The 25,068-nt window shown below is 39.5% G+C and overlaps 4 protein-coding genes across 8 annotated transcripts in view; 3 read left to right on the top strand and 1 right to left on the bottom strand.

The window, feature by feature from the left end:
• The window catches only part of lhfpl7 (LHFPL tetraspan subfamily member 7), a 37,189-nt gene extending 28,013 nt beyond the window's left edge, over positions 1–9,176 (top strand). Inside the window, exon 3 of the mRNA XM_088398351.1 lies at positions 7,489–9,176. Coding sequence (XP_088254477.1) covers positions 7,489–7,715 — 227 coding nt within the window. The 3' untranslated portion in view covers positions 7,716–9,176. The remainder of the gene's footprint in view (positions 1–7,488) is intronic.
• spata22 (spermatogenesis associated 22) lies at positions 8,974–12,464 on the bottom strand. Of its 5 annotated transcripts, none has more exons than XM_088398349.1 (8): positions 12,417–12,464; positions 11,143–11,205; positions 10,827–11,057; positions 10,464–10,641; positions 10,041–10,380; positions 9,854–9,977; positions 9,680–9,777; positions 8,974–9,560 (listed from the first exon to the last, which is right to left on the bottom strand). In XM_088398349.1, exons 2-8 carry the CDS (start codon positions 11,180–11,182, stop codon positions 9,369–9,371), a joined length of 1,203 nt encoding a protein of 400 aa, XP_088254475.1. In that variant the 5' UTR covers positions 11,183–11,205; positions 12,417–12,464; the 3' UTR covers positions 8,974–9,368. The 5 variants fall into 5 exon arrangements, with proteins under 5 accessions (XP_088254475.1, XP_088254476.1, XP_088254474.1 ...); XM_088398350.1 differs by having other exon boundaries at positions 9,854–9,974; positions 12,085–12,459; XM_088398348.1 differs by having other exon boundaries at positions 11,787–12,457.
• Positions 12,007–16,937, top strand: stip1 (stress-induced phosphoprotein 1). The gene is made up of 14 exons (XM_088398345.1): positions 12,007–12,161; positions 13,760–13,969; positions 14,059–14,200; positions 14,269–14,410; positions 14,482–14,659; positions 14,727–14,853; positions 14,931–15,033; positions 15,124–15,244; positions 15,374–15,470; positions 15,556–15,680; positions 15,765–15,801; positions 15,876–15,979; positions 16,058–16,230; positions 16,323–16,937. Exons 1-14 carry the CDS (start codon positions 12,153–12,155, stop codon positions 16,393–16,395), a joined length of 1,641 nt encoding a protein of 546 aa, XP_088254471.1. The 5' UTR covers positions 12,007–12,152; the 3' UTR covers positions 16,396–16,937.
• Positions 16,938–17,096: 159 nt separating this feature from the next.
• On the top strand, positions 17,097–23,313 carry rps6ka4 (ribosomal protein S6 kinase A4). The gene is made up of 18 exons (XM_088398343.1): positions 17,097–18,025; positions 18,391–18,462; positions 18,570–18,637; positions 18,841–18,991; positions 19,068–19,183; positions 19,263–19,370; positions 19,459–19,539; positions 19,689–19,792; positions 19,880–20,030; positions 20,095–20,256; positions 20,363–20,488; positions 20,563–20,696; positions 20,828–20,921; positions 20,997–21,167; positions 21,272–21,463; positions 21,540–21,699; positions 21,848–22,011; positions 22,092–23,313. Exons 1-18 carry the CDS (start codon positions 17,938–17,940, stop codon positions 22,302–22,304), a joined length of 2,355 nt encoding a protein of 784 aa, XP_088254469.1. The 5' UTR covers positions 17,097–17,937; the 3' UTR covers positions 22,305–23,313.
• Positions 23,314–25,068: the final 1,755 nt, after the last annotated feature.

Here is a 25,068-nt window from a genome sequence, read left to right as displayed (position 1 = left end):
ACAATGTTTGGCGTCATCGATCAGTTAGTAAGCGTTTGGCATTTTGATTGAAACCATGCATGGCTAATGGGCTTGGCAGAATATATACAGAAAGTGAGTCACAAGCCAAGCACAGGGAAGCTGGTGAGTCTGCTCAAGCGGCGTCATGTCCAGACATTGCCAACATCTGGTTTGAGGGGCATCTGTAGCATCCCACCAATGGTTTGTCCATCTTTGAGCAGGGACCTGGCCTTGGGTGGAGTGTTTGCTGCCAAAGCAGATGGTGCATGAATGAGATGTGCTGAGGCCATGATGTGGATGATGGAAGAATAGCCGCATGCTTTGGCTTGCGTTGGGTACACAAACTGGTCAAATTTGCTTAGATTGGAAGTGTAACTGGAGATTCATGACTGGGCAGGCTTGGGAATTTGTGTGGCTACTGCGTTTAGCCAATTGTTGAAATGTGTTGATTTTTTAAAATTTTTTTTTGGTGGGTTAAGAACAGTAGAAAAAAATTCCTGTACTTCACTTTTGTCCAAATACCTTTGCCCGTGCTCTAAAAGCTAAGTAAGTAAAAACTGGTCAAATATTAAAAAAAATATATTATTAAAAGTGAAGACAATTTGCAATTCTCGTAATGCCACGAATTCGATGCACAATTTGTCTTCGCGGGCCACATAAATTGATGTGGCGGGCCGTATCTGGCCCCCGGACCTCGAGTTTGACACCTGTGTTGTATGGTTAGCATATTCTGCTAATCGCATCCATCGTGCTAGTCACAAATGTTAGCGATGGCGCCGTTTCCCTCTGAGACATCAATCCTGCAGCGCCTCTCTCTGGTTCTGCTCCTGCTGTGCTTTCTAAATTCATCAATAAATGAATCCCACAATACAGCTCAAGCCGTATGCCGCATCAATAGAAATGTCAGCATTAACCGATGGAGGGTCTTTAACCTGTCGGCAGCAGTTGAGCTGAAGGATAGCAAGTGGGTGGAGCAGAGTGACCCGATACCACTTATTACGGGTGACAATCACCGCTCGGCATCCTTCATCCTTGCAAACCTTTTGGATGCAGCACAAAAACAACACTTCATGGTGCAAGGTGACTGAAAAGCAGATTTGCATCATCCTCACCAATTACAAGATTGATTTCATGCACCAAGCGTCGCTGCTAATCACTTCCCATTAGTCAAGATATGCATAAAATTTAACTGCTTAATTATCCACAGACAAATTCAAATTATTTCTGACGGGATAACAATATACCAGACCGGACTGGAGTTGTGTGAGCTCCGAAAAAGGATTGCTGAGGAAAGACTGATGGTCTCATGGCAGCTTTTAAAGCATGCTAATTAGACATTTTGTGACAAAAGTGTCATGGTTGTTCTCATTATATGCTATTCACTACTCCTGCAGTGCCAGAAAGTTCTCCAAGGTTCCATGAATAGTTGTCAAGAACCTTTTATTTTATGTTTCCTTTATCCGAACTGCTTTGGCTAGTTATTATTAACAAGCAGTAATTGGCTTCTGGATAATCGCCATTTCCGCCTTTACATACTTGACTCCAGAGGCCATATTTTTGTCGTCTTAAATCACAACTCAGGGTCATTAAAGTGATGTCTGTCAAACAACACCCAAATTAGACTGCATTCACCCTTTCACCATGTATGTCGCTGGATGTTTAAGAAAAGAAATCGTGCGAGTGTGTTCTGCTGTTGCTAAGTGACGAAGCATAGCCGCTTTCATAGTTAACAACGAATTGATTGGAGTTTGACACCATGGAGCCCGCTACACATTTTTCTATGAATTTCAGGGCCACTGTGCATAAAAGGTGTTGAGCGACTTATTATTCATTACAACATTAAGTATTTTTGAATTGGACTCTATCAGGAACTAACACTCCTTGTAATAAGTGCACTCAATCTCCGATTGCAAGGCCGTCTATTTTTCCACAGTCGCTGTTGGCTGACTCTCAAATTTTAATTTCTTCTAATGAAGTCGGATGTTTTTTTTTTTTGTTTGCTTTTTAACTTATCACCATGCTCAGACCTCAATAAACATTAAGCAAAGCAAAATTGTAACCCCATTTGCAGTCGATATAATTACGACCATCAGGATAATGGATCTGAATTTTAATTTGTGGCTTGTTAAGTGGACTTGTGGGGTGAATAAGAAGAAGAAATCAAATTTAGCAGCAGCTTAAACTCATATGTTGCCTTATGTTTACTTGTTTATCAATGTAAGTATTAATTCATTATGTTTATTATATATGAAGTCAGCCATGACTTAAAATAGCCTTTGTGTGTTAGCGGCGCTTTGCTAATAAAGTCTGCTGTAACCAAGGAAGTACTTTCACCACATTAGCGCTTCTCTCCCTTGTGTCTCCGTGGTCATCTTTTATTACATATCTTTTCGTCTCTGGTCACCTAAGCCTTGGTATAGCGGTCTGAAAGCACAACATCGATCTAAAGGAGAGCTGGAGGCCATTTGTCTGCACTGAAGGAATTCAGGTGGATTTGTTTGCAGCTCCTTCGTTTACAGTTGCCGTATCGTATGAGGCAGCAGGGTGACCTCGCGGTTAGCACGTCTGCCGACGTTTGTCTGGAGTTTGCATGTTCTCCCCGTGCTTGAATTGTTTTACTACACGTGCTTTGGCTTTCTCCGACATTTCCAAAACATGCATTTGGTTTATTGAAATAGTCCAGCAGAGTGAATATGTGAATTGTTTACAATTATTTTATGATTTAAGAGATAAATATGAATTTGTCATAAATATGATAAAAGGATTTTGGGATAAGTTTAGGGTAAAGTACCTTCTTTTCATTTTCAATAATAAGTGACTAAGTCCACATAAAGGGGAATAAACAATAATAAGAAAATCAGTGAAGCAACAATTGAAGTTTGTGCAAAATTTGGATCAATAATGTCTCCGTAACACTTTTTGAAACAATAAAGGTCCGTGGAAGCTCATCCATGCATCCCCCCTGTGGTGTGGGTTCAGCGTACTGAACTTGATCTGCAGATAAAATGAGCTCTAACTTTTTCAAACTGATAGCTACGCCTAGCATACTGATTAATGCGCAAGGCTACAGGGTATACAAACTTTAGAATTTTACTTAATTGACCTTTAATTATTGATTAACGCCTAACTATTGGTTAGCCTAATTAAAAGGGGTTTACTTTGGAGGAACTCCAAATTCCAAACATTCTTATTGTAACACTCGAGCTCACTGACACGCACGTGTGCACCTGTCTGCTCCTGGTCGGTGGATGTAGAAGCTGAAGGTAATGGTTTCCTATTTTTCCCTTAATGCCAGTAGGTCAGGAAGTGTTGGCTGGGCTGAATTTCATTATAGAAGCCCAGCAGGCTCCCACATCTCCTGTAGGGATTCATTATGTTGCCGCGCCAACCAAAAGCCACACTGACATACCCCAACTCACCGAGAGCAACATGCAAGGTTGCCATGTAATGTCAGGAACCTCCAGGAACTATTCACATGGCACAATGGATTCATATTTTTCCTATTACCGTATTTTCCGGACTATAAGGCGCACCTTCAATGAATGGCCCATTTGAAAACTTTGTCCTTATATAAGGCGCACCGGACTATAAGGCGCACCATTAATGCATCATGTCAGATTTTTAATCCAAATCAAATCATTCTCCATTTTATCTTTTTTATTTCGACTTCAACAAATTACTTTATAATCACAAAATAATGATCCATAGTCTTTTTGATTCATGATTCATAGTCTTCAGCGGGCCACTTATGATTGATTTCATGACACAATGCTTCGGGCCAGTTTAAATTTAGGAATTTGGTCCATATATAAGGCGCACTGTCGGCTTTTGAGAAAATTTGAGGTTTTTAGGTGCGCCTTATAGTCCGGAAAATATGGTATTTTTTAAAATTTCTTCCTAAACAGAGTCGTGCCAGTGGTCACAACTGACATTTCTGATTGGGCGACTGAACTTGTTTACATTTTTCGCCAAAGGCTGTCAACATGATAAACATGCCACTTTAGTGATGGCTTCAATGTAATTGCCACTTTCTTTCAAGTATCACTATTATTTATTTTGCCATCCATGCATGTGAAGTGCTCTATCGCCTATGCTAATTTAATATGTGTGTGTGTTGGATTGAGCTACAGATTAGGTTTTGTTAGGAGGCACATTGACATAAACCACATGTGCGCTCTGGGTTACCTCAGCGGGGATAAGGGAGTCAAGGACAAGCAATTTGTCTGAGCTTTGAATTAATTTGCAGTATAAAAAAAGATGGCGATATGGAAATGGAAGTAATTAAGTTGATAGATTGGATGCAGCGGGTGAGATTCATGTGTCATCATCGCTACACTGCTCTCAGGATGGAGATTCGCCATCAGATGCCTCAGCATGCACTGGGAACATTTGTCTGGCCTTTTTTTTTTTTTTAAAAACATTTGTTGCACTCAACCACTAACAATCAATTAGGAGAGCAAGAAGCTAAATCAGGATTTATATCATTTTAATGTATAAGCCTTATACATTTCATGTGCTCATCTATTTGAACTAATCTGCCCTTTTTTTTTTTTTTTATTAATACCAAGTAGTGTTCAAATAATGATGTAGAAATTTGTTCTGAGCAAATATTTGCTCAAGCACTCTCGGAGTCTACATGACAGTCCAGTCGGCAGTCTGAGTGATAAACAGACCAATTACTGAGCTGTGATTGACCAGTCCACGGGCAGACTTGCTCATTCTAAAGATAGCAGAGGCCTTTTTATTGCTCTGCTAATCTCTCCTATCACTGTATTTTATTTCCTCTTCATCTACTCTTCCTCTTCCCCTCAAGGTCATCTGATTTATTATTTTTTTTGGGTTATTTTTCACCTCGACTGTCATCATTGGACAGTTTTGATTTAATTGACTTGTCGCTGGAATTCAAGATATTTTCCCCCAACTCTGTCAATTTGATTTTATTTATTTAAACACATTTGTATGATTTTAGCCACTCAATTTTCCCTCTGTTTTGTTTGAGTCATCAAATTACCTCTGTGTACTTGACCACCTTGACTCTTCTGTTCTGGAACACGCCGGTACTTGTATAATTGTCATTAGCCTAATTTCCCAGAGGCTCATTGAGCTTAATTCTCATGGCAGTGTGCAGACTGGAGCATGTCACATTAAGATGGAATCCCTGCTGTTTGCACCGTCCCAGATTACCACTTTGAGATTCATCACCGCCTAGCAAATTGAAAACTTTCCTTACTCATCCGGCCATTCCTCACCTTGAGTCGATATTGAGGGGGAAAAGGAGAGGTGATCAGACCTGATGAACGTTATATGTAGCTTTCAGGTGCATCTTGCACAAAGTTTAAATTTATACAGTACAGTATATCTTTGAGAATTTGGGAAATATTCAAACCTGGACACTGGACATTTTAATAACATTTTTTTTTAGCATTAGTTTAGAACTAAAAACAAAAATATGCAATAGAATAAAAAAAAAAAAAATCAATTTTTTTTATTCATAGAATTTTACTAGACTACATCAAATAACGGCAAATTTGTATTCATCCAATTTATTCTCATTAATTCCCAAACATTCCCATAAATTCCGTAATTCCCATTAGAAAAATACCCGACAGCTAATTGATTAATTACCTGATTAACATATGCAATATATCCATTTAGTATATTTGCGCATCGGGTCACGTTGCACTTAGCGCCTCGAGCTGTTGCTGTAAATCAGCACCTAATTTACATCAGCTAGCTAGATTCCATTTGGGTTGTTATTATTATCATGGTGGTCAAGATAGAGAATAACTTGCATGTGTTATTTATGGTAGCTGAAACCAATCACGGGAAGATGACGTGAAGAAGAAGAAAAAAACTATAATGTACAACTCAAGGCTCGCTTTTGCAATCAAGCAGTACTTTTCAGTCCTACTTGTCATTGTGTATCAAGTTGACAAATGGGCATATGCAGTGCTTTGACGCCAATCCGGCTGTCCATATTTTGCATCCACTATCTTTTGAATGAGTTTGTAGTGCTGTCCTTTTGTAGTCATTAAAAAGCACTTCAAAGTATGTACGTCATCTGTTGAAGGGCACACTCATGTTAGTTAATTAAACTGCCAATCTTTTTTCAGATCCTTGCAGAGATTATACAATGTGCTATGTTTCAATTGTTCTCCTTCAGTACAAGGTTACAATGGAAGTGAGTGTATTGTCGTTGTCTAGACAGGCGTCCTTCTTTGGACTGTTCAAGTCTTCACCCCGTGTGAGCAATCCTATCATTTGGGTTTTGTAAGAACCGGTTACTGGGTAAAAAAGATGAAATTCAGTGTCACGCATGGTTGGCAGGTTATCACACATCTTCCTGCTCCACAAACTCATTCAATCTCCATCTCACTGATGTGAACCTGCTTGACCAGCTTTCCATTTGGACGCTTGGCCACTGAAAAAGAGATTCAAGGTTCATTTTTGTTCGTTTAGTTGAAGGCTTGAATGTCATGGCGGATTCTATTACGATGCTATATGTGTTTTGATTGAATTTAGATTGCATTGCATTTATATACAAACATCAACAAAAGCAATGACCTATATTTGATTATTTGATTTGACTCTGCTTTGTGAAGTTCTCATGTTCTTGCACATCCTTGCACAAGTAATGAAAACTTCCCTCTCCTGGCATCACATCACATTATGTCAGCCTCTTACATCACACTGTCCATTCCTTTTTGGAATAGACCAGCAGTTAAAAAAATATATATTTTCTTGCTTCTTCCATCCATCGTCCAGAATTTCTACTCTGGAAAACAGATACCCGATTTAAATGAAGATGGATATTTTTCCACACTGCCAGTGCACAAACAGCATCTTTAGAGAGATAAACGTTAGAACTCAGGATGACGGAGAGAGGCAACATTGGCTGGAAGCAGAGTCGATAACTGTGCCGGGTGCTTTGGGTCATGAAACGTGACTCAATTTGGAGGAGTTAAATGTTCTCATGGTGCTTGGGAAGGGCAAGTGAGAAATCATCCAAGTGAGTCTTCCTATTTTTCCCCAACAATTAGCTAAAGTGCAAGAAAATTGATCTTTGAATTTAAAGGCCTGAAAAAACGAGTCACGTTTTCACATTGTGTAATTATTAATGTCATATCACTGTAAACACCCTTCAGTGAGAATTTATATTCCACATTTAACTCCCGTTTTCAATGAGCCTTTTATTGACGAATCTCTACTGCCCCCAAGTGGCTATCAAGTTGACTACACGTTCAATAATGCAAGTTCAATTCTTATTTACAAAATGTTAACATGGATATTTATTGTATGTTTAAATGTGTTGTCCGTTTCTACTTAGGGTTCTACATACATTTAGTCGAATATAAATTCTGTGCCCCCCCCCCAGATATTATTGTATTCATATCCAAATATTTATTCTGTGTTTTCAAATATTTTCATCACAGAGCAGCTTTATAATGTGCACTTTTTAATTCCTTCTTATCTGTGCCTTTTGTGCAGTTTTTATCATGGCCGCGGGACTGCTGGTGTACCCCTTTGGGCTCAACTCTTCACTCGTCAGGTCCTTTTGTGGCGACTCGGATGTGTACGACGCCGGCGAGTGCCAAATTGGCTGGGGGTACATGTTGGCCATTGTGGGAGTGATGCTTACTATCTTTTTGCCCTTTTTTGCCAAATATGCACCAAAGGAGCAACTGTCTCCCACCCCTTTGCCTGCTCTCTTATAGTTTAGTTTAGTTTTTTTGTCATTTCTAATTCTTTTAGAATGTAATTTTATGTGTGTTTGTCCCCCCTCTTCTTTTTAAGTCGACTATTCCAAAACAGACTGGACATTATATGCACAAAGGAACTCCAAAAACAATGTAATATAGATTTGTTTTTTTTCATAAAAGCAATCTATTATTCAACAAGGTTCTGAGGAATCTTATACGAGAGCAGACAATTTTTCTTAAACTCAAGGACAGTTCGACTGTATATATGAACCAGACTAAAAGTCCTGAAAATGACTTAAAAGGGAACTCCGGTCGACTAAAAGGATCAAGAAGAGTCTCTCTTTTTGTTACGATCATGTAAAAAAGGAGCATTAACAAACATATTTTGGGTGTCTTCTTTGAAAAATGTGTAATAATGGTTTCTCAGTGTTGTTGAAAATGTCAACCTTTTTCCCTGAAATATTTGTGTATGTAACTCGCTTGTTAAATGTAAAGCAATCGCCTCTCGTCGACAGCAAACACAACTTAATTCAGGATGAAAACGATGGCAAAAGGCAGGGAGCTTTTCGTCAAAACAAATGCATGAGAAGACCGATTTAGAATAACTGCTGTCGATTCTAATGTGATGTGACCAACTTGTGCCTTTTTAAAATGACAAAGACAAGCATTCAATACCATAATCAGGTTGTTGTTTCCACTTTCTGTCATCTCATTATTTCTACTGAAAAAAAAAAAAGAAATTGTGAGTCCTGGAGTGTTTTTTTTTTTCTTCTTATTTAATGCAGTATAATCCTTTTAATCATGAGAAGTATAAATCAGGCAGTTCAGTTATTGACGAGAAGAATTTCTATTGCTAGAGCTTGGAAGATAAAATCGAATCTTATTTGACTCTTTTGCAAAGAGTTGTACAAATCAAGCCTTTCTTAACTGAGCACACTATTCCATCATGGCCGATCTTAAAATATGGTAAAAATGACTGCCATGCTCCATAAGACAGCAACTTATTGTCTCTGCACACTGCCAACTCATAAAGCTAAACTTTCTTTTCGATACATGTGTTTATACAGTATTTGTATTAAATGTGGATGGATTTGGGTCGCTCTAATATGCCATATTCCGATATCAAGAAATGCTCATAGGGAAGGGTGCCATTTTGAAAAGAGCAACAACTGTTTGGATCTCATTGTGAGACTGAGTCGTTATCGCACGGGTCGGCTTCTCCTCCTTTTTGTTAAAAAACACTTTGTGTAAAGTCTCAGCACTGGTGAACGTGTTTTGGTAGATTAGACTTTTATTTATTTTCCTTTATTGTGGCTGTGAATAAAATTACTGTGCAGTACTTGCTATCTCGTCGGTCTTAACTGCCCGTTTTTGAAATTGTATTTGGAGAGATGACCTCATTGTGTTTGCATTAATCTATTGACATTGTTTGCTGGTTTGTGGTTTTCTTTGGAATAAAAATACTCAATGATTTGACTTTAATTTTAATTCTATGAACAAAAACAGTGAACTCAACCATGTAATTGTTCTTGTCAAACAGCAGACAAGATTAACTATTATAAACGGTTTATAAAAATGAAGCTTATCAAATTGTGCCTATATTAATGAAAACTGAAAATACGACTATTTGCTTCAACTCTTTCTGACAAACGATTTAACTTTCAGATTTCAGACTTCATGGAATAATTTGACGAGTTTGCGCATGTAATTATCGCAGACTTTGATGGTATTCAAAGCGTTTCTGACTTCTGAGGGCTTGGCTTCTCGAATTGACATGCACACCAGGACATCTCTGTTGCCGTCGTAGTTACCGACACAGCGGTGAACTTGACCACGGAAAAGACGAGGCAGATTTTGCTCCTGCGGAAATAAGATCATTATGTTAACCTGCTCTAAAATAACAAACCTGTGTTGTTACTGTTTATATTTTCTGGACGCAATTTAAGTGTGTGATTGTTTTTGTGTTCATCTCAACTCACATTTTCATAGAAGACACACTGGACAACCTCGTTGCCATTTCTCAGCAGGAAGTTCTTGGCTCCGTGGTGACCAATTGTGACGGCGGAGTCAAGAGTCGCTGAGGGGAGAGCACATGCTGAGATGTTAACATGGTGTTGAGTTGACAGGAGCGGTAACGGTGATCCACAACTAACCGATTATCTCGAAAAAAAGTGGGACTTTGATTTTAAACTGACTCCAGTATTTCATGCCCTCAATGGTTGCATTCAAAATTCTGAGTGAGTTGTCAAACGCTGCTTTTTGGGGAACATTTCTCTGCTAAAAAAAAAAGGAAAATAGCACCGAAGATACAATATGGTTTTTAACATACGTGCTAGATACCGTTTGAGTTTCTCGTGGAGTCTGGGGTTTATTTCCACTCATTTTCCCCACAAAAGGGGGCTTCTGCGCTCCAAAGGTGTTTTTAAAATTCCATTTGTTTTGTGTCTGAGCAGCTGGCCCGCTGCTTGGTCCGACAGGTTGAGGCTGAGATCTGAACTGTGTGGGACCGGCCGGCCTTTCAAGTGGTTGCTGGTCCATTTGAGAGAACCCGCTATGAGCTCTCTGCTTACTTGGGGCACTCAGACTGCTAGTAGATGTTTGATATTGGTTCTGTTTGGAAGTTAAATCCGATCTGTAAACCTGTGGTCCCTCAAACCTGCTGGGCGTTCCCATTTTTGATCTGAAAAAGAAACTAACGTCAATACAGATTTTCACCAAGTGATGACAAAGTTATTAAGCTTGCGGTTGTATTTTGAAACTTTCTGTTTTTTTTCAGCTTTGAAAGGATGCGGTAAAGGCGCGTAATATCTCGTTGTTGGTGCAGGTCTATAGTTGCTATGTTGTGGAGCCTGAGTAGATCGGGCCATGTCCTGTTTGGTCCACTGGTGACTTGGTTGAGCATCATTCGAGGATCCCGAGGCCTGATAAGAACCATACGCACCTGGAAAAAAAGTCACTCTTGAGCAGCTCGGGTTTGTATAACATGGGTAAGTAACTTTCAGTTTAATACCCTGACATTTCTGAGTTTTTCGGAGGCTCTCCTTGTTTATAGCACATTCATTTTACTCAATGGGAGTCCTGACACTATTGTAGTAAAGGTTAATGGTGCCTGAATGAGTATGTCACCTGATGCACCATAGGGGGCAGGTGATCTGGTACTTGTCATGAACTCGGTGTAGGAAAAGCAGTCGTTTGCAGAAGGAGTTGTCATCAAAGGAATTAGATTTCTTTTCTTCTGATGTGACCCGTCATTTGGCATGAACTCATTGTGAGAATAGAGGTCATTCCCAGATGGTGTCAGAGTCAAAGGAATTGGATTTCTTTGCTTCTGATTGAACAGCGGCATGGGCGGACAGCCTGATGGAGACAGCAATATTACTACTACTGAGCAAGTATGTGTGAAAATTATTAGGTCAAAGGTCATAAATATATTGTTTCAAACCTGCTGTTGGTCTGCTTGTCAGATTGTCATTCCTTTTCATACTGGCAGTTCAAAGTTGAAATCCTGAAATTCATTGAGTGAATGTGAGAAATGAAATTATAGGTTAATAGATGGTTGAGGGATTTTTATTTTATTTTTTTCAAACGCTAAAGCTTGTTAGCTAGCTAGCCTATGTCAGTTAGGTGTGTTTGAAAGTCAGCTTCTGGTTATTCTCAACATTAGGGTATTATTCCATGGGTGTGATAGTTTAAGTAAAAGAAACACGTTTGAATTAAAGTGTATTTGAGGAATATATAATGAATGTTTATGACTATACAACCTAAAAAACGTTTCATATTACCTACCTTCAACACCTTCTAAGAAAATGGTGCCAAAAAGCAACGCAGTACTGTATATATTACTTTAACATTGTGGTGCCTTCAGACTCTAGCAATAAAATTGTACATTTCATACATATAGGTATTTGTTGAAAATACATGTAAAAAGGCACTCTATAATTATTTTAAGCATTAAACCCACATAACACTATTCCTCGAGAACAGAAATAAAATTCCTGGATATGTCTCATTAGCTAAAAGTGTCAAAAGCAATGTTGTAGTTTTAGTAAATTTCACAATGAAAATATATTGCTAAGCCTCATTTACATTGCATTGGGTCAATGGAGCAATTTGACATCAAGGTTTTCTCATTTAAGTCATTTTCTAACTCTAATAGAAAATATTTATCAATGGGAAATTATTTTTTTATGAAGTGGATGATCTCAAAGTCACTCAGTTAAACGGGAACAGGAACTATACTTTATTTCAGACATGATTAGCCACGCTCGTCTCTTTCTCAACTTTTAAAGCGTAACTACGCGTTTCCAGAGCCTTCGCGAATATTCCAGGGTTATATTTATTGCAAACGGACAAATGCGGGTTTGTTACAGTCAACACTGGCAACCTGCAGGTTGTTGAGGGGGCGGCGCTAGTCCACACAGTAGTTTCTGGAAGGAACCTCATGCTTACAACATGGAGAAAGTGAGTCCTCGTCAAATCGTATCTTCTCTTTCCCCTAACATTTATACACTTCGATTGTTATTCAGGATTAATTTCACCTTGAAGTCATTTATATAATACGCTTCTGCACTGAAACACTAAGCGATCAGCTAAATTAGCTTGATTGTCCGTGGTTTGTGGGGTTAGCCATCGGCTAGTAACTCGCTGGTGCTGCTTCGCTGACTACTTTTTTATATTATGTTATTTAACACTGCGTACGTTGCCATCGTTTCATACCTAATAATTTTTCTATATTAGCCAACATAAGCGGGTCAGCTATGAGTTTCTTGTTTGCCGTGAGGGTTTACTGCTTGTCATCATTGTCCACACGGTTCAATGACAAAGTCAAGTAATTACGTGGTACTGATGATTTATGACTTTTATTCACCCTTGGTTACTAATGCAATATAGTTTGTCTTCCCCCTGCCATTTATTGTACAAATATGCACACAGTTATTGGGCAACTAAGTTAGCATGCTCCCCTGTCCTTAACGCCATCGTCTAACACATGATACATTTATTATGTTATATTAATATGTTACGTCTGGTGTGAAGTGTAATATTTATTTGTATATCCGTGCTGCAGTATTTCGGTTTCCTAAGTTAACATGTGCTCTGTCCGGAAGATCTTTCGAGGTGCACAAGGGGCTGCAGTGACCAGTTTTCCTTGTAACTGTCATTTAGCATTAACAATTAGCACACTTCTTAGCACTCCATTCGGTTTGATTTAAGTATTTTTGCAAAGGTTGTACGCCACCCCAAAAAAAATGTATAGCAAACTTTTACCAAAAATCAGTACGGTTCCTAAAAACATCTTATGCCAAAATGGTAGTGCGTGTTATACGCCTGAAGAGGGCGCAATTGTTATTTGAAACGGTTCAAGTTAGCATTGATGCTGATGTGAGCCATCGCTTGGCTTTCTTTCGTGTCGATTATGTATCGTATCAAGGCTGTTTGACCCGTCACAATCGAAAACTATGGGAGAGAAACTCATCAGGAAACCTTTAAAATTGAATTGTATTGTTTTTTTAAATCAGGGTTAGTGTACCCCAAAACCTGTTAAAAAAATAACTCACCAGTGATGGGATGTGATTTTTTTTTTTTAGTGACACTTCATAAGTGATCATTTGAAAATGTAAACAGTTAAATAATCTAACATATCGTTATTTACACACTGCATGTTGATATTCCTGCTTTGTAAAATTGTTGTTGCTAATCATTGAGAGGTCAATATTAGTTGTTAATAACAAAGGTAAATGGAGCTAATTTGTTAGTTCCGAAAGATGTATCTATCAGACTGTCAGCTTTTAGCATTAATCAGTAGCTACCATATGTCAGTTAATATACGTACTTGTACGCAAGACTGAAGAAAGTGAATGGACAAATGAAGACACGTTGTACCACTTGTGTTGCACCTGTCTGACATGAACAGATGCCTCTTGCCTATCAGATGCCACTGGCAGCTGTTCAAATAGATAATCCAAATCAGATCTCTGTTGAAGAAAATCAGCATGTGTTTCCTAACGTCGTCTATTATTGTCAGTTTGTGTTTCGTGTATTTACCGCCTGCTGGTTCACAGGTGTCTGCATTGAAAGACCAAGGCAACAAAGCACTGAGTGCAGGGAATATTGACGAGGCGATCCGGTGTTACACTGAAGCCGTGACTCTCGACCCCAAAAACCACGTCCTGTTCAGCAACCGATCGGCTGCCTACGCCAAAAAAGGCAATTATCAAAAGGCTCTCGAGGATGCTTGTGAGACCATCAAGATAAAGCCAGACTGGGGCAAGGTAAGGTGACTTGGATTTACCAGTAATCCTTTTGACAATAAATGGCCTGCAGGAATCTAAACGGGTGAACTTTTTATTTTATTAACAAGGGTTACTCCCGTAAAGCTGCGGCGCAGGAATTTCTCGGACGGCTGGAGCATGCTAAAGCGACGTACCAAGAGGGCATCCGGCATGAGCCCAACAATCAGCAGCTGAAGGAGGGCTTACAGAACATTGAGGCTCGCCTCGCAGGTATACAATATTTTACTTCAGTCTTGGATGTACAGTTTGAGTAACCAAGTCTTTTTTTTCTATTTCAGAGAAAACAATGATGAATCCTTTCGCCTTGCCTAACATGTATCAAAAGCTGGAGAACGATCCACGAACCCGCGAGCTCATGGCAGATCCGAGCTACAAAGAACTCCTGGAGGAACTCAGGAACAACCCATCTGCGCTTGGCACGTATGTGCTCACCCGTAAATCAGTTGATTCCCCGGTGATACCAAATGATCAGTGTTCCATTTGGTTTCTAGGAAGCTACAAGATAAAAGAGTGATGACCACACTCTCTGTGCTACTGGGACTGAACTTGTCCGGGATGGATGAAGAAGACGATCCGACTCCGACGCCTCCTCCTCCTTCGGCTACAAAACCTAAAGAGACACAGCCACCGCCTTCCACAAACCAAGACCTACCTGAGAACAAGAGAAATGTAAGTCAGCCAATCAGGTTTGAGCCAAGGGGTCAGTGTTAATTCTCTGCTCTGCGTTGTTGACTAGGCCTTGAAAGAAAAGGAACTTGGGAATGCCGCCTATAAGAACAAGGACTTCGATACGGCGCTGAAGCATTATGAAGAAGCAGTCAAGCATGATCCTACCAACATGACTTATATTTCAAATCAAGCCGGTATGTACGATTGTAATTGTAAAACACAAACGTGCATTTGGCTGGTAACAGAAGTGTTCTTTCCATGATCTCCTCAGCTGTTTACTTTGAAAAGGGGGAGTTTGAGAAGTGCAGGGAGCTCTGTGAGAAGGCCATCGATGTTGGCAGAGAGAACCGCGAAGACTACAGACAAATTGCCAAGTGAGTTCAGATTGTCCTATTTGAAATTGATCTTTGGAATTTATTGGTTATATTAACGTCCGTCTGGCTCAATCTTCTGTTTTTTTAAAGGGCACTGGCAAGGATTGGCAACTCCTACTTCAAGCAGGAAAAGTACAAAGAAGCGGTTCAGTATTTCAACAAGAGTTTAACAGAGCATCGCACTCCTGATGTCTTGAAAAAGTGTCAACAGGTGCATTTCATGACCTCACCTCATTTATTACGCTGTTTTATGGAGTTGACACTTTATTTGTCCTTCCCTTCATATTTGAATACATTTGATGTTTGACTAGTGGCTGCATATTTTCACCTAACTCTGCAGGCAGAGAAGATCGTGAAAGAGTTGGAGAAGCAAGCCTACATTAATCCTGATTTAGCTCTGGAGGAGAAGAACAAGGGAAATGAAGCCTTCCAGAAGGGTTTGTGCAAAATCACGTTATTTTTTTTGTTTTTGTTTTTTTAAACAATGTCTCGGATGCTTAACTTATCCTCTGCTCCCTTTAGGCGACTATCCTCTCGCTATGAAACATTACACCGAGGCCATCAAAAGAAACCCAATGGATGCAAAGCTCTTCAGTAACCGAGCTGCCTGCTACACGAAGCTGTTGGAGTTTCAACTGGCCCTTAAGGTGTGCTGTTCAACATTGGATCAGATCTGATCTTTCACCTTTGAGCTGTAGTATTTAGTCACTTAACTTGTTTTGTTTGATCAGGATTGTGAGGACTGCATCAAACTTGAGCCCACATTCAGTAAGTTGGACACCATTATGCTTGCCAAGGTATTTTTTTAGTTGATATGCTAATTTTCTGAAATGTGTCCACAGTTAAAGGGTACACACGTAAAGCCGCTGCTTTGGAGGCAATGAAAGATTTTTCCAAAGCCATGGATGTGTACCAGAAGGCTTTGGAGCTTGATTCTTCTTCAAAGGTATTTTGGTTTGCTCCAATGTAAAGAAAAAAAAGTTTACGTGTCGTAAAACTATTATCTTTTTCATTCTCCATTCAGGAGGCCACAGAAGGCTTACAGCGCTGCATGGTCAGCCAGGCAATGAGGAACGACAGTCCTGAGGAAGTCAAGCAAAGAGCCATGGCCGATCCCGAGGTGCAGCAAATTATGTCTGACCCCGCCATGCGCATGATCCTCGAGCAAATGCAGAAGGACCCTCAGGCGCTCAGCGAGTAAGTTTCACAAGTTCTGTATATTTTTCCCTGCATCGCCATTTTGAAAGGTTTCATAAAAAAGTGATGGCTCCTTTTCCCTTTTATTTCAGCCACTTAAAGAATCCCGTCATTGCAAAGAAAATTCAGAAACTCCTGGATGTCGGACTCATAGCCATTCATTGATGTGACACGAGCCAAGATATGAAGAAATACTCTCAATATGGAACAAAATGCAAATTCTCTCGAAATATTACATATTTTGTTGCCTTCAAAATTATTTTCTCTGGTATTACTTAAACACCATTCTTTTTTTTAAGCATTTCAAGTCCTTACTCTTTAAAAATCTTTGGCAACTTTGATGCCAGATTCCAGGGCGTGCCCCGAAATTGAAAAGCATCTCTCTATTTGTGTTTCTCACATTTCTCACTGTTAAGCAGATATTGTTTTGTCTGTTAAAGCAAAGAAATTGTTAGAGCGATACAACAGAAGAATTTTCCCTATCACCGTCGTCAATTCTGTCACAGATTGGAATTGTTGACTGAATGGCTTGACTAAACACGGTGCTTCAAAGTGTCGTTAGGTTTGCTTCTTTCCCCGTTTTTAAGGCATCTCAAAGATGGAGCCGCTGGTCTCTTTACACTGTATGTGTTATATGATTGTGGGCAACTTATAAATTTAAACTCAAATATCAAATATTCAAACTATTAAAACATAATAGCAGTTTACAGTGGTGGTTTTATTTTTTTTCCTTTCAGTCACCAGTGCATAGGGTTGTAAAGTTGTGACTGGCATAAAAAAATGGAAACTAGTAAAATGTAAAATAAGATTATTTCAATCGGTTTTTAAAAAACTTTTTGGTGCTATTCTAATTTTATATGGTTTTTGTTTTTTTTCTATTTATGACAGATTTGGGATTTGACACATCCTTCATAACCCCGCCCGTATTTTAAAAGTCACGTGACAAGCATCGCCCAGGTTGTGTCGAAAGCATCTTGCTATTAGCGCTTAGCTAGCAGCTGACCAAATATCAAGCGATGTGTTGATTTCTCGAACTATTGGAGTAAAAACATGTACCGGGCTCTATCGGAGGCAGAGAAGAAAAGGCACCCCCGCCTCCAGCATGCTTTTTATCGCTGAGTTTTGAGGAGGTTATTTATCAAGAAGACACTAGCCCTGGCTAACGCTACAAAGTTTGACGGACAAGAGCCATTTGCTAGCAAGATTGCGGGTTGTCAATTTACTACGACCGCTTAGATTGTCTGGGAGCGATCTGTCATCTCATCGATTAAAATCGCGACTCCTCCACGGATTAATATTCACATTTTATCAATCTCAAGTGGGTGCTAACGTGAATGCGAGTGAATATACATGATTGACAACTCTTTAGCAACTAATGCTAACGCCGTTGCTTAAACTTTCTGTGTTTACACGTAAATAATAGTGTCGCCTTTCTCAGAGAAAATATCGAGTGACACATTTCAATAAACAATGTAAATGGTTTACAAACTGCTTTGTTTGTGGGGATAAAACACCAAGGATGTCAAACACTAGGATTACTACCAGGACGACGTGTCAATGCACATCTGTCCGTTCCCTTGCGCTCTCCTCAGTGCAGCATCAATAAATAATTTGTAGCTGCGTGAAGTGGAATATCGCAAGTAGAAAACAAGTGTTTTACAATCTTCTGATAGTTCGAATAGGGAAGGAAGTAATCTTGGTGGAGTTATGTCGGGGAACAAGTCTGACACTAGTGATGACTCCGATACACAGACAAATGAAAATGCCTGTACCGTCAAGCATCAAATCACAAATGGTAAGTCAATATTATGATGATCTAATTTATCAATCAATGCCCTGCCATTATTAATGAATATGTTATGTGATATAACACAAACTTAAGTGTTAAACTGGAAAATATGCATGTGAATAAATTGAAGCTGCACTGTTTAACATGAAATTGAATGTAATGTCAAAACAATAACAATTAAAAATGTGTATATTTTGACCTGACTTTAAAATTGGAACTTGTCAAAAAATAAATTTGTTGTACATAAACAATAATGGGTACCTGCTTACTTCAGAGATCATACATTTCTAGTCTTTTTCCCAATTTTTGTATTTTCTGTCACCTACACAAATGAGCTGTATAAACCATATTGACTATTCTCCCCCCCCCAGCTAACCTCACAGGACACACTGAGAAGGTTGGCATGGAGAACTTTGAACTACTCAAAGTTTTAGGCACTGGAGGTAAAAAAAAAAAACACTGTACAGCTTATCTGGTGAAGACGTTGAATACATTCCACTTGTCTTGTTTGAAGTCACTGATTGTTTTTAAAACTTGTCTTTGTACCCAGCATATGGAAAAGTTTTTTTAGTGAGAAAGAACAGCGGGCACGATGCTGGCCAACTCTATGCGATGAAGGTAAGTTTAAAATTTTGTATCCCTCAGAGATTTTGAATCCATTCACAATAATAATAATAATAATAAATTTGTAAAGTGCTTTTCATAAAAGAATCTCAAAGTGCCACAGAAATAAGACTAGAAATAACAACACACAAGAAACCAGAATAAAAGCATACAATTATTTTTTAATTTTAACAAATTTTCTAACGACTACCATACAGGTGCTAAAGAAAGCGGCTATCGTTCAAAAGGCGAAGACCACAGAACATACTCGTACCGAGAGGCAGGTGCTGGAGCATATCCGCCAGTCGCCCTTCTTAGTCACTCTTCATTATGCCTTTCAAACACACAGCAAGTTGCACCTCATCTTGGGTGAGTGGAGACTAAATATGACGTCTTTCAGTCATTTTGTTTCCTCTTTATGCATATAATTTTGCTATGTGTCTAGACTATGTGAGTGGAGGGGAGATGTTCACTCACTTGTATCAGCAAGATCACTTTTCTGAAGAGGCGGTGCGCATTTATATCGGAGAAATAATATTGGCTTTGGAACATCTGCACAAGGTTGGTGTAGGATATAATAATATATAACATTATATACTGTTTTATCTATCTGTGGAATTGACATGTTGTATTTGTGTAGCTCGGGATTGTGTACCGAGACATTAAATTGGAAAATATTCTCCTGGACAGTGAAGGTCATGTGGTATTGACAGATTTTGGACTCAGCAAAGAATTTCTGCAAGAAGAGGTAGCATTGTTGTTGCAAAGCTTTTATGGGTTGCAATCATATTTTACTCTCAAAAGCTTTTAACTATTTTTTTTTTTTCCCCTTATAGAAGGAAAGAACCTACTCTTTTTGTGGTACCATTGAATACATGGCACCAGAAATTATCAGAGGGAAGACAGGCCATGGCAAGGTAGGAAAAGAAAGTTGGAAATGTTAGTTTATTGTACATATTCAAAATCTACATGGACACCTTTTGATGAGTGTTTCATGAAAATGTTCCAACTTACTTATCCATAAGAAAGAATGAGAAGTCTTGATTGTCTTTACCTTCATTTGCAGTCAGTAGATTGGTGGAGCCTTGGTATCTTGATGTTCGAGCTACTGACGGGAGCTTCTCCATTTACTTTGGAAGGAGAAAGAAACTCCCAGAGCGAAGTGTCAAAGTGAGTTGTTCTGACCCAAAAAATGGAATCCTCCTGCAATATGCTGCTCAGATTGACTTCTAATATGTTCCTTGCCAACTTTCTTAGACGTATCCTCCGCTGTGATCCACCATTCCCCTCGATGATTGGACCCACTGCTCAGGACCTGATCAGGAAGCTATTGGTGAAGGTTCCTCACAAGAGACTCGGTTTTGGACCGCGGGGTGCCGCAGACATCAAGACCCATGCCTTCTTTAAGGTTGGACTTCAGGTTCCTCCGATTTTTATGCATGACTCCTGGATTATGTTTTTTTTTCTACTAGGGACTGAACTGGGATGATCTTGCTCAAAAAAAGATTTCAAGCCCGTTCAAGCCTGAGCTGAAGAGTGAACTTGATGTGGGGAACTTTGCTGAGGAGTTCACTGGAATGGAACCAGTCTACTCCCCAGCTAGCACACCTCCAAGCACTGATCGCCTCTTTCAGGTCAGTCCTGGTTTGACCTATCGCTTGACAAATTGGGCCCATAAAAAAACAGGACTCAGAAGAGATTCCCAAAAATTCCTAACATGTATCTCTTGTCTTATCCCAGGGCTACTCCTTTATCGCACCTTCCATCCTGTTCAATAAAAATGCTGTCATGGGAGACTTTTTGGAATCTCAGGTTCCCGCCGACCGACCAGGTTCTGCCTCTGTCCAGCGCAGTGCAATGTTAGCGGTACGCAACTTTAAAAAAATCAAATATTTATGCTTCATGTGTGACACTACTTTTTTTTCTGTTTGTATATCTAGGAATCACAATTCTTTCTTCACTATGAGCTGTGCCTTCAGGGTCCACCCTTAGGGGAGGGAAGCTTCTCTGTGTGCAGACAATGTACACATAAGCAAAGCGGCCTCGAGTACGCCGTCAAAATTGTCAGCCGCAGGTAAGCTTGAGGTCCCTGACAAAGCTTTTATTACAAAACTTTTTTTGGTTTGTTTGTTTTGGTATTGATCCCAGATGATGGATGGATATTTTTTTTGCTAATATATAAAGCAAATATTTGATCTTCTTTAGGATGGAGGTCAACACCCAAAGGGAGATTGCTGCTTTGAGGCAATGTGAAGCTCACCCAAATATTGTTAAGCTACATGATGTCTTTACTGATCAGGTAAGTCGGTAAAGAAATTTAAATGGATGTCAAATCTGTTTGTTTCTAAATTACATCATTGTCTTCTTCTGTCAGTACCACACCTATTTAGTTATGGAACTTCTGCGTGGAGGCGAGCTGCTCGAAAGGATCAAGAAGAAGAAATTATTTGGTGAAGCAGAAGCCAGCCAGCTTCTGCAGAGTCTAGTCTCAGCTGTTAGTTTCATGCATGAGGCCGGAGTCGTGCACAGAGACTTAAAACCAGAGGTGGGCCGGTGTAAATGGGGGGGGGGAAGTTTACGGCAAAGTAAATCTTTGTCTTGGAAAAGTACCAGCCGAATTCAAATTTTTTTTCTGTGTTTACCTTTCAGAACGTGTTGTTTACAGATGAGAGCGAGAACTCTGTTCTCAAAGTCATCGATTTTGGATTCGCCCGTCTGTGTCCTGCTGGCAGCGCCCCGCTGCAAACGCCGTGCTTCACGCTACAATACGCCGCACCAGAACTTTTTGAGAGCGCCGGTTACGACAAAGCCTGCGACCTCTGGAGTCTCGGGGTCATCCTGGTAATCCAAACCTCAAATTGCCCATTCTGAGACATCTGTCGGAGGCCCTGATTGCCAACTGTTTCCGTTTTATCAGTACACCATGCTGTCAGGCCAGGTGCCGTTCCAGAGCGAGCAGGTGGGGATGACGTCATCTTATGCTGCCGATATCATGCATAAGATTAAGGAAGGTGATTTCTCCTTGGATGGGGAGCCGTGGAAGGGTGTGTCAGAAGATGCAAAAGAACTTGTTAAAGGTATGACAGCAGATTGCTTTATAATAATGTGAAGGTTCCAGTTCCATTGACACAATTCACATTTTATATAAAATATAAAATAAATATTGTGTACATAATATGAACACTTGGTTATTACCTCAACTCTTTAAATCTTTTCTAATTGAAGGACTACTAACAGTGGACCCAGAAAGACGACTCAAGCTCTCTGATTTGAAAGAGAACAGCTGGCTACAGGGCGGAGCGTCAATGTCCACTACACCTTTGTGCACTCCCGACGTGCTTGAGTCCAGTGGGCCCACCGTGCGGACTTTTGTGAACGCCACTTACAAGGTAAAAAAAAAAACTCTCTGTAAATATTGACCAAAATGTGAGTTTCCCCTCAAATTTATTATCGTTTACCTTACGGCCAGGCTTTCAACCGCGGTAAGAGAGAAGGCTTCTTTCTAAAAAGCGTCGACAATGCTCCCCTTGCAAAACGGCGGAAACTCAAAATGACAAGTACAGGCGTAGAGACCCGATGGAGTTCCTCCTCTTCATCCTCCTCCTCCTCCACTTCTTCCTCTGCCTCTGCAAAAGCATCAAAAGCACAGCCAAAGCAAAGTGTCAGCCCAAAGCAGAGCTAGCTTTAGTTTCGCTAGCAGATCAAGAATATGTCATGCGGAGTTGCTCAGAAAAGTAAAAAAAAAAAAATGTACAGATGAAACCAATTGGTTTAATGTCAATTCCGATTTATTACAATATGACTGAGGTAAAATTTGCCATCAAGATGTAGTTTGGATGTAAAGCTGGGCTCTAGAAAATGCATAAAATGTACATTCTTCGTATTTTCTCACTAGACAGGAGTCACGTCGTACACTAAAATTAATTTCAAAATGGAGATATGACTCTTTTCACTGTGGGGGGGGGGAAACAGTGCTTTTTAGGGTTAAAGGGAAAAAATGAGCCATTTAGAGCTGACGATAAGTCAGTCACAATTGAGCCGAGTGAATACACACGTTTGCACATGGCAGATGCAATGATGACATCAGTAACTTGCATATTTAATATTTGTCGTCGCATCAATGTTGAGGGCTTTTACAACTTAACAAATTTGGATGGCAGAAGTTTGATTCCTGCTTTTACAAGTGTTGTGCTAGTTTTTTTTTTTTTTTTTAGGCTGGCCATTAACAGTCTGCACTTTGGGCTTTGAATGTAAATGATCAAAACTGAGCTTTGAGGTCACATATCAGACAAGTCACAGTTTTAAAAATAAAAGTTTTTGCAAAGTCGTTATAACGCAAATGTTTTACATTACTAGCAACATTTCAGGCGTGTACTGATTAAAAAGATTCACTTACAGTGTTGGCCGCATCCACAAATGCCGCAATTGTGATTTTACTGGCTGTAAATTCTTTGCCTTATGTATTGGTCTTTTTATGGTTTTGTTTTTAAAGGAAACCGGTTGTTTATCAGCATTACTTGTAAACTGTTGATTGGTGTGGATCGTTTTGTAGTAAATGTGTCCTGTTCTTACTTTTTTCTTTTTTTTACTTGACTATTGTATCGTGATGCACTGTCACTGATGTAAACTGGGATTTATTTGCACCAAGACCATTTGTTTTGCTGCAAAATAAATATACATTTTCAATGGAAGCTTCTTTATTTTATTGGGCTCAATTGTTTTAAATGTACATGTTTGTTTTAAAAACCATAAATTCTGACATTCTCTGCCTTGAAATGACACTTAGTGACTGTAGGGGGAGCTCGAGAGCAAATAAAATCCACGGGTATTGCTCCACAACATAACATATGTTGTCATATTGCTTAAATATATATATGTTGTTGCCATGAATAATTACACAAAGTGTTGGCTTTCACGAGATTGCACCCCCCTCCATCTCAGCAGGTTCCGTTTTCCAGTTCACATCTTGGCTTTCCTGTGTGGAGGTTGCAGCATTATTAAAAAAAAGCAATTTTCATTGAAACTATGAATGAACATCTTTATTCTCTTTTATGCCTTTCAGCAGCTGGCTCAATTCTAATGAGAAATCACTGAAGAAGAAAGTAGTCCGAGTGATATTTGAACAGATGGGGATGAAGTCATTACTGTACTTAAAGGTTCATTAATGTTCTTTAGTGACTTATCACCTTCCATGTCGTCCTTAGTGCTACTAAAGAGGTACTCGGATCATAAGTGAAGTGTCTTTTAAATCCTTTGTAACTAAGCACAAATTGAGCACATTAACGGACGCTACGGTGGAGTAGTGGTTAGCAAATCTGCCTCGCAGTTCTTTGGTGTGCAGGGGTGTCAAACTCATTTTTTGGAGGGCCGCATTGTAGTCATAGCTTCTTTCGGAGGGCCATTATGACAAATAAATGTATATTATATATAGTAAAAGCTACAAAATAAACTGACAAATAACTCATTTTCAAATCAGACGAGTAAAAACTGGTCAAATATTTAAAAAAAAAGATATTTGCACGAATTTGATGCACAATTTGTCTTCGCGGGCCACCTAAAATGATGTGGTGGGCCGTATCTGGCCCCCGGGCCTTGAGTTTGACACCTAGGATTTGAATCTATACCTGCGAGTATCAGCGGGTGTGACATTCTATTACAAGCCAGTTGCAGTGATTGGCATGCTTAGCAGCATTCACATTGATCGTCAATGGATTCTTTGCTACACCTCAAGAGATGCACAACATCTTCAGCAGCAGCCTACACGGAAAGCAAAAGCCGATGTTATCAAAGTTGCCATCACTTACATCCATTGAAGCACAAGTGCTCACAAGAAGATGCACTTTCACTCATAAAAATTTCATGAACCACCCTGAAAGTGATCCAAAATGTGAAGTAAAACATAAAAAGCTTCTTGTGCTAACTTAGAAGAAGCTTTGATGCTAGCTTAGCGACTCCATGTCCTGAAGCGTACGCCTGATAAAATTTTAAACAGTGAAGTGTTTCTCATTGAGGCCTCTAATGGTTCACGTCTTTTGTGCACTGATGCTCTCCATGTTCCTGAGCCCCATAAACTCCACTCCACTGGGGGTCAGTAGGCTTCTTGGCACTGATATCCCCAAAAACCACTCACAGCAACTGTGAAGTGATATAGTGTATGATATAATGTGTCGCACGGCCTTTAATCAAATTAATTTTTGAGGAGATAATTAATAATATATTGAGTGGATAATAAAGTAGTATATTGAGCATGACAAAGACAGATCTGGATGGATCATTTGAGAACATAGTCAGCAGGATCTTCATGCCATTAAGTTGCTTGCTGGCACCATTTCAGCGCTTGTGTGCAAAGAAATGAAACATAAAACAACCTATTAGCATTCAAGGAAGTTAAATGAGTGAATAGGATGAACCCATGATGAGGTCATAGAAGGATGAGATTTATCCAA

This window comes from Syngnathus floridae, chromosome 15 (genome assembly GCF_059516105.1).
Source record: "Syngnathus floridae isolate MCC-2025c chromosome 15, RoL_Sflo_1.0, whole genome shotgun sequence".
Classification (NCBI taxonomy): domain Eukaryota; kingdom Metazoa; phylum Chordata; class Actinopteri; order Syngnathiformes; family Syngnathidae; genus Syngnathus; species Syngnathus floridae.
This window is presented reverse-complemented; position numbering and strand designations above follow the sequence as displayed.